This window comes from Equus quagga, chromosome 9, assembly GCF_021613505.1.
Source record: "Equus quagga isolate Etosha38 chromosome 9, UCLA_HA_Equagga_1.0, whole genome shotgun sequence".
Taxonomy (NCBI): Eukaryota; Metazoa; Chordata; class Mammalia; order Perissodactyla; family Equidae; genus Equus; species Equus quagga.
Genome location: NC_060275.1, coordinates 96,314,743 through 96,330,131, shown reverse-complemented (window position 1 = coordinate 96,330,131; position 15,389 = coordinate 96,314,743). Strand labels below are relative to the sequence as shown.

Below are 15,389 nucleotides of genomic sequence, written 5' to 3'. Positions count from 1 at the left end.
CAAGGCCACATAATGACAAGTATACTGTTGCCTGGCATTTTTCCAGCATGACTAATTGTCACAGTACTAATTTACTCACCTGTGGAATTTTCAACTTCCTCAACCTGCTGTCAAAAAGATACATAATAACGGAACAGAGATTTTTAAATGCTGAACACTATGAAATATTTCATTTATATTCTAACAGAAAGCTTTCACGAAGCCACGTATTAGGTAGCTAAAATTATTTATTGCTGGAGTAAAAAAAAAAAAAACTGGTCACGTATACATTTACCTAGTAGAGTAATAGGAGATGAGTGAACAAATCTTTTCTAACACAAAGAAATAAAAAATACTGATGAGACTACTTTGAACGTGTTCCTTTATTTGCATTTATTTAGAGTGAATGTATCAGTTTAATTACTATTTTCTACATTACAGTGCAACTCATTTCTTTGTCAATATTATTTAAGAAAATACTTTTCCTTTATCAAAGAGTAAGATGAAAGAGTAATTTGTTGGATTTGTCTTTTTAGGAAATATGGAAAAGTTTAGGATGGAGATACAGGCATGTATTACTTCAATTACATAAAATAGTAAACCAATGTGCGACATCTTTGCCAAGCAATCTGACCCAAGGATTTTTTAAGTGCTAGATTATGTCCTTGAAAAAGAATATTTGTCATGGAAAATTATTACCCACAAGTATAATGATAGCTGACATTTCTGACCATCCCACAGTCGATTGCTCTGTGACAGATACATATGATACACCTGTGAAAATTACATGGAAACTGACTAATTTTAATATAAAGGCTTGATTGCTTATGATACAAGTAAAATTTAGAGATTAAAGCCTAGGATTTCCTAAAGAAATTTGAATAGAATTGTTCATTTAATTCTTATATTCTTTTCTTTTTCCAATTTGTTGTTGTTGTTTGGGTTTTTTGGGTTTTTTTTTTTTTTGAGGAAGATTAGCCCTGAGCTAACATCTGCCACCAATCTTCCTCTTTTTCTGAGGAAGACTGGCCCTGAGCTAACATCCATGCCCATCTTCCTCTACTTTATATGTGGGACGCCTACCACAGCATGGCTTGACAAGCAGTGCATAGGTCCACACCTGGGATCCGAACTGGCGAACCCCGGGCCGCCAAAGCAGAATGTGCAAACTTAGCCACTGCACCACGGGGCTGGCACCTAATTCTTATACTCTATTAAATAAAAATTCTGTAGGTTGTTCATTAACCCATCCCATAGTGTTATTAGGTCATATGAGGAAAAAAAGTTTCCTGGTCAAGTTTGGGAAATACTGCATTAAATGTAGGTTTACCATCATTGTTACAAAATTTCACTTGAGAAACTTCAATATGCTAAGATGCCTCCTGAAGAGAAGGCGTAAGGTCTTTTCCAACCTTTTTTGACCCAGACTGTTCTATTCCAGCACATCTCTGAAGCCAAGAGTCTGCAGAACAGCTTCTGCCTTGATTTATACCTACACATCACAGGCACTCAATACACTCTCACAAAATTTCAGCATTATCCACTTTCAATTGAACTGAAATTGTCTGTGATATTCTTTGCCGCAGACTGGTTCATGAGGATAAATATGCAAATAGAATCAGAAACACAAACTTGTTTCTTCTAACCAGATCTCGGCCCACATCCTCAGAGGTAAAAAAGTGGTGAGATAATCCACTCTGGCGTGTTGACCTACAGCAACACTATTACTTAAAATAGGATTTTTAAGTGATAGAAAAAGAGAAAGGAAAACAGCAGCTTCCTACGCGGCACATGCCTTCCACTTAGCGTATCTGAAAGACTGTTTTCCTCATTTCAAAATTGATAGCCAACTTATTTTTGTTGGTTTGCTATTCAAATTTCTGTCCTCTTTTTCCAACGCTTATTTGCTCTAACACTGAATTTTAAGCATCTCTAAAAATGCATGATATGTTATTATTCTTTCCAGATATCCTCTGAGTGCCAAGCAAAGAACATTAAGGAAGGGAAGAGGAATGAGGCTGGATAGAGTGCAGTGAAACGAGGTGCTTCACGGAGAGGGGTACCCATACCCACCACCCAGAGACGGGACTGTGTCACCAGAATGAGAACTTACCCATACTTCTTGCTGCTCTTTTGGGTCGGTCAGCCCTACCCAACTTTCTCAACTCCGTTATCTAAGAGGACTAGTGGTTTCCCAGCAAAGAAAAGGGCCCTGGAGCTCTCTGGAAACAGCAAAAATGAGCTGAACCGTTCGAAAAGGAGCTGGATGTGGAATCAGTTCTTTCTGTTGGAAGAATACACAGGATCGGATTATCAGTATGTGGGCAAGGTAGGATTTCACTGGGCGCTTTGACATTCTGGTTTTAAAGGCCTGAAGAAGTTACTTCTAATAAATAGACGGGGAGGATGTGAGCTATACCCCCAATACAGTAAGAATTGTTGCTTATCTGGTAAGACTTTTTTTTTTTCCACTTGAGTAGTTTCAGGAAGAAGACTGTAGCAAGAAGCTGAGAGATGTTAACACTGCAACAAAGAGAAATGCTCCAGCTGAAAATGAAACGCCCACCACCATCCGCGTAGGATTATCATAAATCCTTTAATTTTTTACTTTAGCTTGAAAAATGTGGTCCACCTATTCTTTAAAGTAGGATGTATTAAAAATAGGAATAGAGCGATTAAACCGTAAGGAAAGGAAGGCTCCTTTTTCTTATTCTGAAAGCAAACATTCTAAGCTTTAGTCCTTTGGCCAGGTTCAAATTAACCCTTTCTTAACTCTGCTACCTACAGTGCCATCCCGTTTTCTGAGCAAATGGAGCCCTTTGTCCTCAAAACCCACCCCTGCCTTAGATTGGGTTATTGTTACTGCCGCTGCTACTGCCGTTTGCTCTTGTCTCAAATAATTGACAAGAACCAAGCATTTCAAAAGCTTGTGATTTCACTGTGACAAGGTTCACAAAAGAGAAAAATGGTAATGTAAAGGTGTTATTTCCACATATCATCTAACCACTTTATTGACTCCAGAAGTGGAATGAGGAGGCATCACTTATGATAGCCCTTACAGATTCCGGGAGCTGAGTCAGGGAAATCGCTTGGTTGTACTGTCTTGCCGGTTCCACTGAAATTTTATCATCGACTACATTTTTGTTGCAGAATATCTGCATACTGCAAAGATGTAAAAAAAAACAGGAATACAAGTTTGTACTTTGTAGGTTCTGTGTTTCATAACATGGTATTGATAAGAAAAATAATTGTCACACACCCTTTACATAAACTGGGAATGAACAGAAAAGAGATGATAAAATGTCTTCATTTATGATTACAGCTACGATTTTAAATCATTTACCTTAGGATATCATACAAACATTTTGCAGATTCCAACGACTGCATGTTCACACTTCAGTTTGTTATAAAATATCCCTGAATAACCATGTGCAAATATTCTCTTTAAGTATTTACCACTATAAATGAAAGAAAGCTACCCATGGCTTGGGCTGAGGTCACCCGGCATTGTTCCAATGAAGTGAATTATTAATGTAGAATAAAGTAGGAGAGGAAGTATTCGGTGAAGGGGTGAATGAACATCAACACAGATCCCCAAGGGTCTAGCCTTGTATTTGCTGTGAAATTCACACGCTGTGTGACTCCTGAAGAAAGCTAGTCACTTGTACTTCACTCCATTTCCTTTGTGAAATTTGAACAGCGCTACATTCATAGGGTAATGGTTGTAAAGAAAATAATAGGAGCAATAATCTTATGATCTTAAAAGCACTTTCCACAACACAAATAACATTATTGTCATAGAAGATTAAGTTTTTAAAAGTGCTTTGTCTAAATAATTGACCCCCTCCTTTTTCCTTTCTGCTTTTTCTTCTCAAATTTGTGATGTCATTTTACATCAAAAATACCATGTATTTTTAAGGAAAGGTGAGGCCATATCAGGATATTAGAAGCAGCAATGGATAAAACCACATAGGAATCAGTTTTACGATTATAATTGTGAGAGGTAATACTGCCATGGGGAAAAGTTTCGAGCTGTGGATTCGTGCAGATCCAAGGCTGCATCACTGTGCTGCGAATTGCCAGTTGTGCGGCCCAGGGCAGATTATTAACCTTTGCAAGCTTTAGTTTCTTCATCTAGAAAATGCATGCAGCAAAGCCTACCTCATGGAGTTGCAGTGTAGTTTAAGTGAGACAAGAACTAGTAGCTGGCACATAGTAGGTTCATAAAAAAATTATTATAATAATTTCTTAATTATAAAAATCCATTGTATACATTCTATTAAATCTATCTGTAATGCATCAAAGTGCAATGTTGATTTTTATGCCATTGCAAAAGTAAAATGAGGTAATTAACGGATCTCTCAGTAGGTGGAAAATGCAGAGGATGTAGAGGATGGCAAAATCCCTTCGCAATCACAGCTTCAACTCGATTGGTTGGATTTGGATATTTTATTGGCAGCAAGATAAATTTCCCTCCCTCACCATCATCTGCCCCTCCTCCACCTCCTTGGCGTTATAACACATAAGAGAATATTCGCTGGGAAAAAAGTCAAGGGCAGTAATTGAAGTTGTCATAGTTGCCAGCATTGCTGCATCAGATGCAAGTAAGAGGCGTTCTTGCACTATTGACAGGGCGTTTTCCCAAATCTGTCTTTGGAGTTATGTTTTATCAACAGACAAAAGGATTAGACTATAATGTGGTTTTTTTTCACAATTAAAAATAGACAAAAAACAAATAAATTTTTAAAAAGAAAAAACAGTTTGTTCCTCAAATGGCAACAAGTTGGTCCACAGTTAATAGCTTTATAATAAAACAGATATCTGATGAGGTTATCTGGATCTACCAGGTCAAGAATCTTATGGAAAAAAAAAAGAGATGAGACTATAGCAGAAGTTCCAAAACTTTTTCAGTCCACAATGCCCTTAACATCTCAATAATTCTTTTCACAGTGTCCTTAGGCCAAAAGAAATAGTCAGGTCCAAACAAAGTAATAAGTTTTTATGTTTTAACAAACAAGTAACTGAAAAAACTACACATCAATTTACAGAAAAAATAATGTTTTTATTTCATTCTTAACCACAGTTACAGTACTTCCTAATTAAATGTGGGCTCCTACTGGGCACTGCCAACTCCTCAGATTGAATACTGCCCCCTTGTTTCCTTTTCCACATTGATTTTTGCACTGTACTTGCTTTTCGAAAGTGCCATAGGAAACCTGGCTTCGTAAATAGGATATGACATCATCGAAAGGAATGTAGCACCACCTACTGTTGAAACTGTGAACTGCCCTGAGCTAGTAAATCACACAGTAGACGACAGAGCTCAAGTTTGCTGTATTTCCTTTGAAATTTTAAAATATTTCCTTGTGTTGGTGGGTTCCCTGTTGTACCCCAGGGTGCCTCAGTGTACCCTCTGGGAACAATAGGAGTGTAGTTAGATTGTCACATAAAGGTGTACAAAGACCAATAGAACCTTAAGTCATGCTATTAACCCTACTAAATAATAGTCACTTAGAGCCTAGCCTTAAAGCTTGAAACTGAAAAGATTGATCTGTACACATAATGGGTAGAAGCGTTAACTGAGGAAAAGTAATGTGGTTGAGCAAATTGCTCTTAAAAATAGAAGAAAGAATTTTTTCCATTATTAGCATGTTTATATTTCTATTTGTGTTCACTGGTTCCCATTATTTGGAGTAAGTCAATAGGGTGGACAATGATAATTGTGGAGTGAGGAAAATGTGAGAATGGGCATGGGAGCATAGGGCTATCAGGTGTAGAAGGAGAGAAAAAGAGTCATGGGCATCCGAGAAGTAACAGAAGATGGAATCTGGAGGCTGGAGTAACAAGGAAGTGAATAGACAAGATAATACTTTAAAACTGAAGGCACAAATTGGCAGCAAGACCTTTCTCCTCTTCTTGTCTTAATGCTCCTCAGCATCTCGCCGTGCCCAGTAAGGTTAACGCAGAAACCTGGACTCGGCAGGGTTAGGGAGAGAGGCATCTAATGCAAATAGAAGTAGGGAAGGCCAATTATTGCCGAAATATTGACAACACAAATTCTGATTTATCAGAAAGTCTCAATACTTCTACTTACCTAAAATGGTGGTGGCAGGTAGGAGTAACAGGTAGGAAGAAGTGGTCCTGTATTGGGCAAGACTTTCTGAGCTTCAGATGTAGATATCGATACAGATAAGGAATTTGATTTTTTTACATGATCATCTGAGGGCAACTTGAGCTAACTTATCATAAGCAGCATCTATCTGTTGCACCTGAGAGCTTGTTAGAAATGCAGACTCTTGCACCTCACCTGAGATGTATTGAATTTGAATCTGTAGTTCAACAAAATCCCCAGGTGAACTGTATGCACGTTAAAATTTGAGAAGTGCTGCTTTTAACAATACCTTGGCCTGGGTCTCACCTCTCCAGAGATTCTGATTTAGTTGGTTTTTAATAAAGTATTTGTGATTCTAATATGTGGTGAAATTTGAGAACCACTGCCTTAGGAGAATTTTGTTGGCAATAATCATAACAAAAGGTGGCAAGCTCACTGATAAAATGGGCATCCACAAAGAATTACGGAAATAGAAAGGAGGGGGGCCAAGTGGGCTTGGGGATTCAGCAGAGCTTCCTAAAGGAGGTGATGATGTCGGAAGCACGTCTTGAAGGAAGAGCAAGGGTGAGCTCTAACTGCAGAGGGAGAATGACCAGGACTTCCCCGTTAACTGGATGCGGAAGCCAAAGAAGAGAAAGCAGGAGGTTTAAAGAGTCAGAGATTTCGAGACGGAACAATCCACATAGTGAAAGTGTCCATCATGCCAGTACAGAAAGCAGAAAGAGGTGCATATTTTCTCCTCAAAGGCTAAAGGGGAAAGTATTTGATTTTATACAAAATCCACTTGTTATCTTTGACTTATGTAAACTTAACAGAAAAATAAGAGGCAAGCATTGTAATTCCTCCTTTTCAGAAAACCCCACGCCCCTCCTGCCAGCTTTACATCATGCAGCAATTCCTTGATGATGCTTGGTATATAGTGTAAGATGAAGTTCAACAAGAAAAGAACATAGGTAGATATAGAGATTAGATTTTGACGAGGTGGGCATTCATTAATACAAAAATGAATATATTTTAAATCTCAGAACCATGCAAAAGTTTAGGCAAAAGAGTTGCATATTACCATTAAACAGCGCACAGCAATGCTTAATTTCCTTGTCTCCTCCATTTTATCCTTCACTGTTCTTTATCTTCTCCTTCCACAGAATGTATACATAAAAATAATCTCCAACAGAACCATTTGAGATGCTTCTATTTTTAGTACCATACCAGCATACTATTTTAATGGAATTTGATAAACTGTATATTTTCTGATGTTAGCTTTTTGGAAGTTCGTGATCGTTTTTCTTTGAGGGAGCTTTCCCAAAAATTTATATGCTGTGCTTTTTTCAATATCATGAAAATTGTGGTTCTATTTGAAGCTCTAACATACAGATCTTCCTAATATGCCTTTCTCTTGAGTCTTTAAAATTAATGTCTACCCAATTCAACGAAGCCACTGTTCTCAAGATAATTAGACAGTAATGTTTTAACAGCCCATAAAAATAAAAGTTGTCAGCCATATACACCTTTAAAATTAGGGATGAACAATTATTTGTTCCTATAATTACGTGATCATCCAAAATCAGTAAACATGAAGCAATTTTATTCATTCTGAAAGGCCATTTAAAAGATGCTGTTGATAAAATATTGCTTTCTTATATTCCTTTAATTTTTTTTTTCCTGAAAAGAGCATAAGCTTAAGTATTGAAATCTCCTGGCACTAATTTGATGGGTGATTCAGAGACGTCATTTAACCACTTTCGCTTCAAACAGCCGTATCAGATTAAAGCATCGTCATGGCTAACATTTACTGAGCGTTTCTTTATTCCAGACACTCAAAGTGCTTCAGGTGTGTTATCTCACTGGCTCAGCACAGCATCCTTGAGGCCCAGAGATTATTTATATCCCTGTTTTACAGATGAGTAAACTAAGGCTTGGAGCAGTCTAGTATTTTAGCCCAAGGTCTCACACTCTTGGAACTTGGCAGTTGACCTCTGTCTGACCTCATCACTGCTCAGTTACATTCCCTCCCCCGTATGCCCACTGCCTCGCAGAGCCATTGCTAGGCATAAATGAAAAAATAATTGCAAAACATGCTTTGGCACTCAGTGATTGCATTCAACTCCAAACCACAAATACCTACTGAGAACCTGCTTTATCAAACTTAAGGATAGAGAGAAAAAGAATTTCTTTTAAAAGAAGACTACTTTTAGAGAGCTACACAAATATGTTTGCACTATTGTTATTTTGCAAGTTCCTTTTACTTTTTCTTGATTTTAATTTCCAGAATACATCAGTGATATTCAAAATAGTTACATGTGAGCATTTTAAAATTACATATGCAATTAATGGCCTTTTTGGTCATGATGAAAAAGTGTCTTTCCTTTTTATTTCCCTCGATAACCTTCTCTAAACTTCTGCTCTGGTTCAATGACCCGCAATAATCTTTTCTCCCTGAGTTAGGACAAGTGCCTTGGGCACATCTTTCTTCTTCATCATTTAAATTTAATGCTCAGCCATTTAACATTTTTATATTTCAGCTGGTTAGTGTATTGAAGAGCACATGCATTCACTCGCTCATTGAATGGACTTTTAAAAATGTTTCAATAAGTAACTTCCCAATGGCCAATATCAGCAGTAATCTTCATTTTTTTTCCACTGTCAGCCAACTGATTTCACTTTCTTAATGACAAAAGCTTCAATTTTCTATTTGATACTAAGCAAATGTCCTGTGTAACAGCAATTCTGAGTCTTACACTTCCCTCTATGCACAGTTACTCATGTGGAGAGCAGAATAGTTAGAATGTCTGACGTTGGTCGTAAACCCAAAGGCAATGTTCAACTGCCTGGATCACACAAGCAGAGTAAAATATAGAAAGCCATACAAGGACTCAAATCCTGAATCTTCCAACTTCCACATCATTATGCCTATGGAATCCTACATCCTCTTGCTTGTAATTCAATTTGTTGAACAAAATGCAGGGATCAAGGTGAATAAAAGAGAGTTAAGGGTTCAGATCCTTTCTGTTCCCACTGAGCTACTTTACCTCCTTGCTCCACAAGTCAAACAGAGCTTCTAGAGTTGGAAGGCTATAGAGACTCTATATGCTCATAACAAATCCCCCAAATCTATCCTATAGACATTGTTGAGTGTTTCTTTACTGATTACTTTAGCTTGTTTGTACTATTATTAAACCATATTATTATTACTATTTAACCATATTATTAAACCATATAAATACTTGATTTGTACCAAAGGTCTTCATTTTTTGTCATATTTTGGGTCCACCATAGCAGATGGGAATATAAATATGCAAAATGCCAACATGCTGGTTTTCATTTCTTTTCAAATCAAAATTCCTAATTATCCTTTTATTTCAAAAAATCAGATAAATATCTCTGACATATTGGTAAAGATTCTTAGACCACTGATTTTTTCATTTCCACGGATATGAATGACAGAGTTAGTAAATTATTTTAAATATGAGAAGCCAAGAACATACTGTAACCAGAATTGTATGTTTAACTTTTAGAGAGCCCTACCTCTCTGGTCAAAATTAAAAGATGTCTTCCTTATGCTCTATCCTCTTTTACCAAAAATAAACAGATTTTTGGTAGGAGTCCTGCCTTTAATAACCATCACCAAATTTAAGGATTATATTTAGATGCTCATGTGTCACTGGAACCTCAAGGAGGCATCTCTTTTTGTGTAGATGTAGACTGCTGGTAGCAAATGCCACCTTCCTACAAGCTTTCATGTTGTCACTTATTAAGATGACATAATGTAACATAATCTTCATGAGCATGCTAAATATATCAGCATTCTTTGCAAACCTATCTTTCCATCTGGAATTGAAGAAGAGGTTGAAAGAACGTACAGAATTTCCCATAAAAGAATAAGAAAGAGATTTTTCCTTATAGCCTTTATTGACAGATAAGTAAAGTAACATCTATTCTCAAAGGTCAGTATAAGGAATCAAATTTGAAATTATGCAACCTGGAATAAAAAGAGAAGCAGCATGCCAAAATACTTCACAGGGTAAATATTTATAGTTTCTTCTAGTTTTCTATTCACAGAGAATAGGTATGCACAAGAAAAGAGAGACATTTTAAAAGATTAAAATGTATACATGTGTAAAATAGAGGAATAAATATTTTAGGTGAATTGGTGTGTTTCAGAAGTGCTAAGGGCAGTAATGGAGAAACAACAAAAAGCTTGAAATATCACTCTGGATGCGGGATTTAATGCTGACTAGAGGGAACGGAGATTGGAGTTAAGAAAGCAATTGAAGAAGTTATCTTGGCTATGGCATTTTGAATAGATATGGAGCAAAAGTGTTTTTTATTCATTCAATAATTATTCACTAGAGAATGTAAAGTTAACAGCATAGGCAGCCTACCTATATTTGAGCCCCAGCTGCACTGTGACTACCTGGGTAATATTGGGCACGTTATTTGAACTCTCTCTGTCTCCCATTTCTTCAACTGTTAAACGAGGGGAGTAATCAAGTTACTGAGGTGAAGCCTAAATAAACTAATACACAGAAAGAGCTCAGAACAAGGCCTGGGGTATCATGCTCACTAGTAAGGGACTGTTGGGGTGGGGGGAAAATCCCCTTCTTTCCTTCTTGTGTTCTTATGGATGGACTAATAATAAAATCGACACAAGACCAGATTAACAGGAGAAAACCCCAGTTTAACACATATGTATTGGAGATCATAAAGAAATGATTCTCAGAGAGTGAACAAAGCAGGCAGTATATGTTATCTTTTACACGAAGAAACAATAAATTTCAAAGAATTGACAAGACAAGGAAACTTAGGTTTGAAGTATGTAATTAGTGAGGGATTTAAGCAGAGTTTAGGCTTGAGGTAGTAAATTAGCAAGGTTGGTTTGTGCAGGCTTCTCAGCCCTGAGTCCTCCAGCTCTGGGGATCAGGATGCAGGGAGAGCACCTTCTCATGGGAGATTATTTCTTGCTTTCAGGGGAACAGAGACAGGAGGGTCAGAATGCCCTTTTTGCTTCTCAAGTCACTTTAATTAAAATAATCAATATGATATTGTGGGATATTTTAGCATGGCCTGCCCTGGATCCCAAAAGTACTAAGTGAAGACCAGTATAAGGAGAGAAGGAGCCTGCTATCAAGGCCTTCAAAACAGGAAAGGTGAAGAGAAGGAAGAAGCAGGGGATGATTCCGCTCATGTTCCATCTCCTGTGAAGTCAAGTATCATGGGCCAGAGACGGCGTCAAAGCAGCTAAGGCAGCTTCAAATACAATTCATCAGCACCAAGTCAGAGGGCCAAGTATATACAAAAATAGGAAGTTTTCTAGTGGTTAAGTTCGCACACTCTGCTTCAGCAGCCCGGGGTTCGCAGGTTTGAATCCTGGGCACAAACCTACACACGGCTCATCAAGCCACACTGTAACAGCATCCCACATACAAAATAGAGGAAGATTGGCACAGGTGTTAGCTCAGGGCAAATCTTCCTCACCAAAAAAGCAAAACAAAACAAAAAAATAGGAAGTTTTCTTTATTACCCCAACCAAACGAAAAATAAAATGCACACTACACTTCTCGTTATTTGATGATCCTGTAAACTTTTATAGATCCTCCTATTAAGGCTATCTATCATTGCATTTTAAAACATCATCACTTTACACCACAATTTGGAGTTTATATTATTTAAATTGTTGTGAAATGTTAAAACTCTGGTTAGGTCTTGTTATTTTTTCAATAAAAACTTTAATGCATCCAACAATTCAAAAAATGACTATTGCACTTAGGGTATACTAATGTTTTAAGTTGGAATTATCATAGTTAGGTTGTTAAGTTGGAATTAATATCATGATCTCCTTATATTTTTGAACCAAAGCTTTACTGTGGGGAAATTACTCTTGATTTAATTATTTAATTACCCTGAATGCTTCTCCTGTTTAAGAGAAAAATAATTAATTCCTTGTGTAAGGCTGAACTTTGACCTTCAATATATTAAGCAGTGTTTTATATTGCATCTCAGGGCTGCTCTTTCAATTAATACTTTAGATATTGAATTTAAACCTTCAAATACTTATCTCTTTGTAAACTCTGCAAGACCCTAAACTACTTGCCTTGATCATCTTTGTATCCTTAAAAATGCCCACCACCGATTTTGCACAATGACCACAAAAGATAAAAAGCTGCCATGTTATCTAAAAATAGCCTCCCAATTTATTGATGTGGATGGTCTGATATGTTTATCATTAATAGTGTTTTGTGTCATTGGATTGACAACTTGAAATCCAGTCTTTAAAGTCCAAGGATATATTAGATAGTAAACATATAAACCAAATTTATTATGAAAGTCTTCCCATGGAAACTACCTCTGGAAATTTCACATCAAAATGACACAAATATTTTATGATACAATAGGAGAAAATTCAGCCTTCCTTAGTGCAAACCAGAGAAACTAAACTGTATGTGCGTCAACTAACAAGAAAGATAAAAAGAAAATATATAGCAAATAACATCATATCATAAAAGTTCGTTCCTTTAAAAGTCCTTTAAGACATTTAAAAATGAAAACCAGACATTGTTTAGGGTCTCAGTAGAAGAAAGTTTGAAACAAAATGACAAAAAGACAGAGTTGACCAATAGAAAACAAATGTTTTTTTTCTTAAAATTCTTAAGAAGATACATTGTGCAGACAATTCAAGTGCTCAGCAAAAGAGAAATCATTTAACACCTGAGAATGTTGATTGCAATGTTTCACAAAGGAAATTAACTATAGAGAAAAATGTGATAATACAGGGAGAGAAAAATTCTGTATAATGGCTAATTCTTTTTTTTACCAACTGTATACTCTTCTAATCAACATATTTTGAGCTCTTGCAAGAAAAATAATCCTTTCTGGAAAAATCTCATCTTAACTCTTTCTACTATTTTTATTATGAGTACAGCTCAGAAGAGAAACATGAAAGAGGAGAAGCAAAGAAAATTCTGCTTTAAAATACAGTTATGCAAAACTTTAGCATTTTTTTTCCCACAAATTGTGAAGCCTGGCAACCTGGCTCATTTCCTTATTAATCTATAGCCTAAGGCTTCTTTTTGTTTTTTCCATTGAGGGTAAATACCCTCCAGAAAGCAAACTTCCCCTCTAGAAATCAAGTAAAGCAGAATGGACTATAAGAAATTACTTTCTTATCCTATTTGTATCTTGAATGTTCTATCTATCCTCCCATCTGTGTGTATTACATAAAAGGAATAAAAGGGAAGAGCTATTTACCTTTGTTTAAACCTATGACCTTGGTGATTACCAATCCACTTGCCTCTTAATGGGAAAAACGTTTTCAAAATCAAGTCAAAAAATTAAGTGACTTGGGCAAACCTGAGTGGCAGGACTTTATTCAATTTTATCTCCTTTTCAACAGTCTACACATCACTCTCTAGAGTTTTAAAATCGTAACATGGTAGTCAGAATCTTTACTGCAATGCAAACCGTCAAGTAGCTTCTAAAGAAGGGGAGCATGTGGGATGGGGAGAGACAAAAGAGAAAGCATAAGAGAAATCATCCCCTGGCAGGTGAAGAGGCATTCAAGACTGGTTTTTAGCAGAGTTTGAGCCATGATAATATTTTCTCACATTTGATCAGGATTTACAGTTTATGAAGTGCTGTCAGGCGTACAAGCGCTCTTTGAGTGATCCGCATAAGCGCTCTTCCAGTGGAGCAGGATTAAATCCTTTGGAGTGAGAGGGGTTAAGAGACCCCGTTGCCATTGCCAGCAAAGTGCTGAAGCCGGGGCTGGAATGATTAAGTCTAATACTCTTCCCTTATACCACATTATTAAGATACTAAAGTAGCAGAGAGTATTTCAGCTTGGTGGGCAAATGAAACAATAGCATCAATGCTGACAAGCTGGAGCTCTGTGAGAAGAGCACTCAGGTTCATGGTACTAACATCACCATGAGGAGACTTTCCCCAGGGTGGCCAGTCAGATAGCACATATTTCTGTTCATTGATTGTTCCACAGGTAGTTCAACAGGGAGCTGTTCAAGTCATTTAAGAATTTATAAACTGGTTTCCAAGCAAGAAAAACTAATAAATAAACTCATAATCTCCCAGAATCGCTCACCTTGATCGTATGAGTAGGTTACAGAATTCAATTTAATCATCACTCATTAAGCACAGGCAGGATGCTTGAGAGTTACAAATCTGAGCAAGAAATAGTCTCTCCCCCAAGCAAACTAATTGTTTTATAAACTTATGGCTTTAACGTTTTAGATCCTAAGTAAGAGTCAACATAAGAATATTACCTTCGAAGAAAAACACATTTTGGGAAAAGTCCATTAGCTAGTGAGGAATATAATTTTTTAAATTTCTGCCATTTGAGTCATCATGCCTTAAATGTCTGCATTTATCTATTAATATTTTCTTTCAAAGTGAATGTGTCAGAGAGAAAGGGAGAGAAAGAGCGAGGGGCATGGGACGCATGTGTGTGCGTATGCCCTTAGATTTGGCTATTGCTGGAAAGATGATGCTGTAAGGCAAAAACGTAGGATTGTAGCTGGTGAGTTACAACACCTTACTAAATCAATTTTTGACTGGGTATCTGGCTCTCAGCTTGATTTACCACTGGCTTTTTGAAAATGAAAATGTTAAACTAAGCAGGAGCTGAGACTAATGTCACAGTCTGCCAAAGACCTTGGACTTCTAGAGCCAAGCAAAAGGCAGTAAACAATGCCTTTTTGGGGAAGTAACTTCATGCAGTGAATAAACCAAAAGGCATTTGTTTAATTGATAAATCCCAAATGAACAATAACATCTATTATAGTTTGCATCATTTGTGCCAATAGAATTTACGAGTAACTTAGCCTGTGGTCTAATGTAATAAATACAACGAATCCAGAAACATTTATAATCATCGTGGGGAGTGTTGTTCGGCAGTATCCTCTAGTGTGAACGAGCACAGACTTTGGAGTCAGGCAGATCTTGGTATCCTTCCTGTCTCTGCCCTTAACGTTGGGTAAGTTACTTAACCTCTCTGACTTCAGTTTCTCAAAAAAAATGGAGAAAATAAAGATTAGCTCCTAGAGTCTTTGTGAGAATTAATTGATGTAACACGCAAAGCATTCTTGTAGTACCTGACACTTAGTAAGCGCTCACCAAGGGTTAGTTTTCTTCCCTCTTGCTGGGATTCTTGAAGGACCACAGACAGTTTCAGCTCACCTTGAGTTCCAAAGATAAGGAACTACTGTCTTAGTTTCCTACTCCCGCTGTAACAAATTACCACAAACATGGCAGCTTAAAACAGTACAGATTTATTATCTTACAGTTCTTG

General features: G+C 37.0%; 1 protein-coding gene across 1 annotated transcript in view; it reads left to right on the top strand.

Moving 5' to 3' along the window:
* Window positions 1-15,389, top strand: part of CDH6 (cadherin 6) — a 123,735-nt gene that overhangs the window by 67,648 nt on the left and 40,698 nt on the right. The window contains exon 2 of the mRNA XM_046672303.1: window positions 1,946-2,308. Within this exon, the coding sequence (XP_046528259.1) occupies window positions 2,081-2,308 (228 nt within the window). The 5' untranslated portion in view covers window positions 1,946-2,080. The remainder of the gene's footprint in view (window positions 1-1,945; window positions 2,309-15,389) is intronic.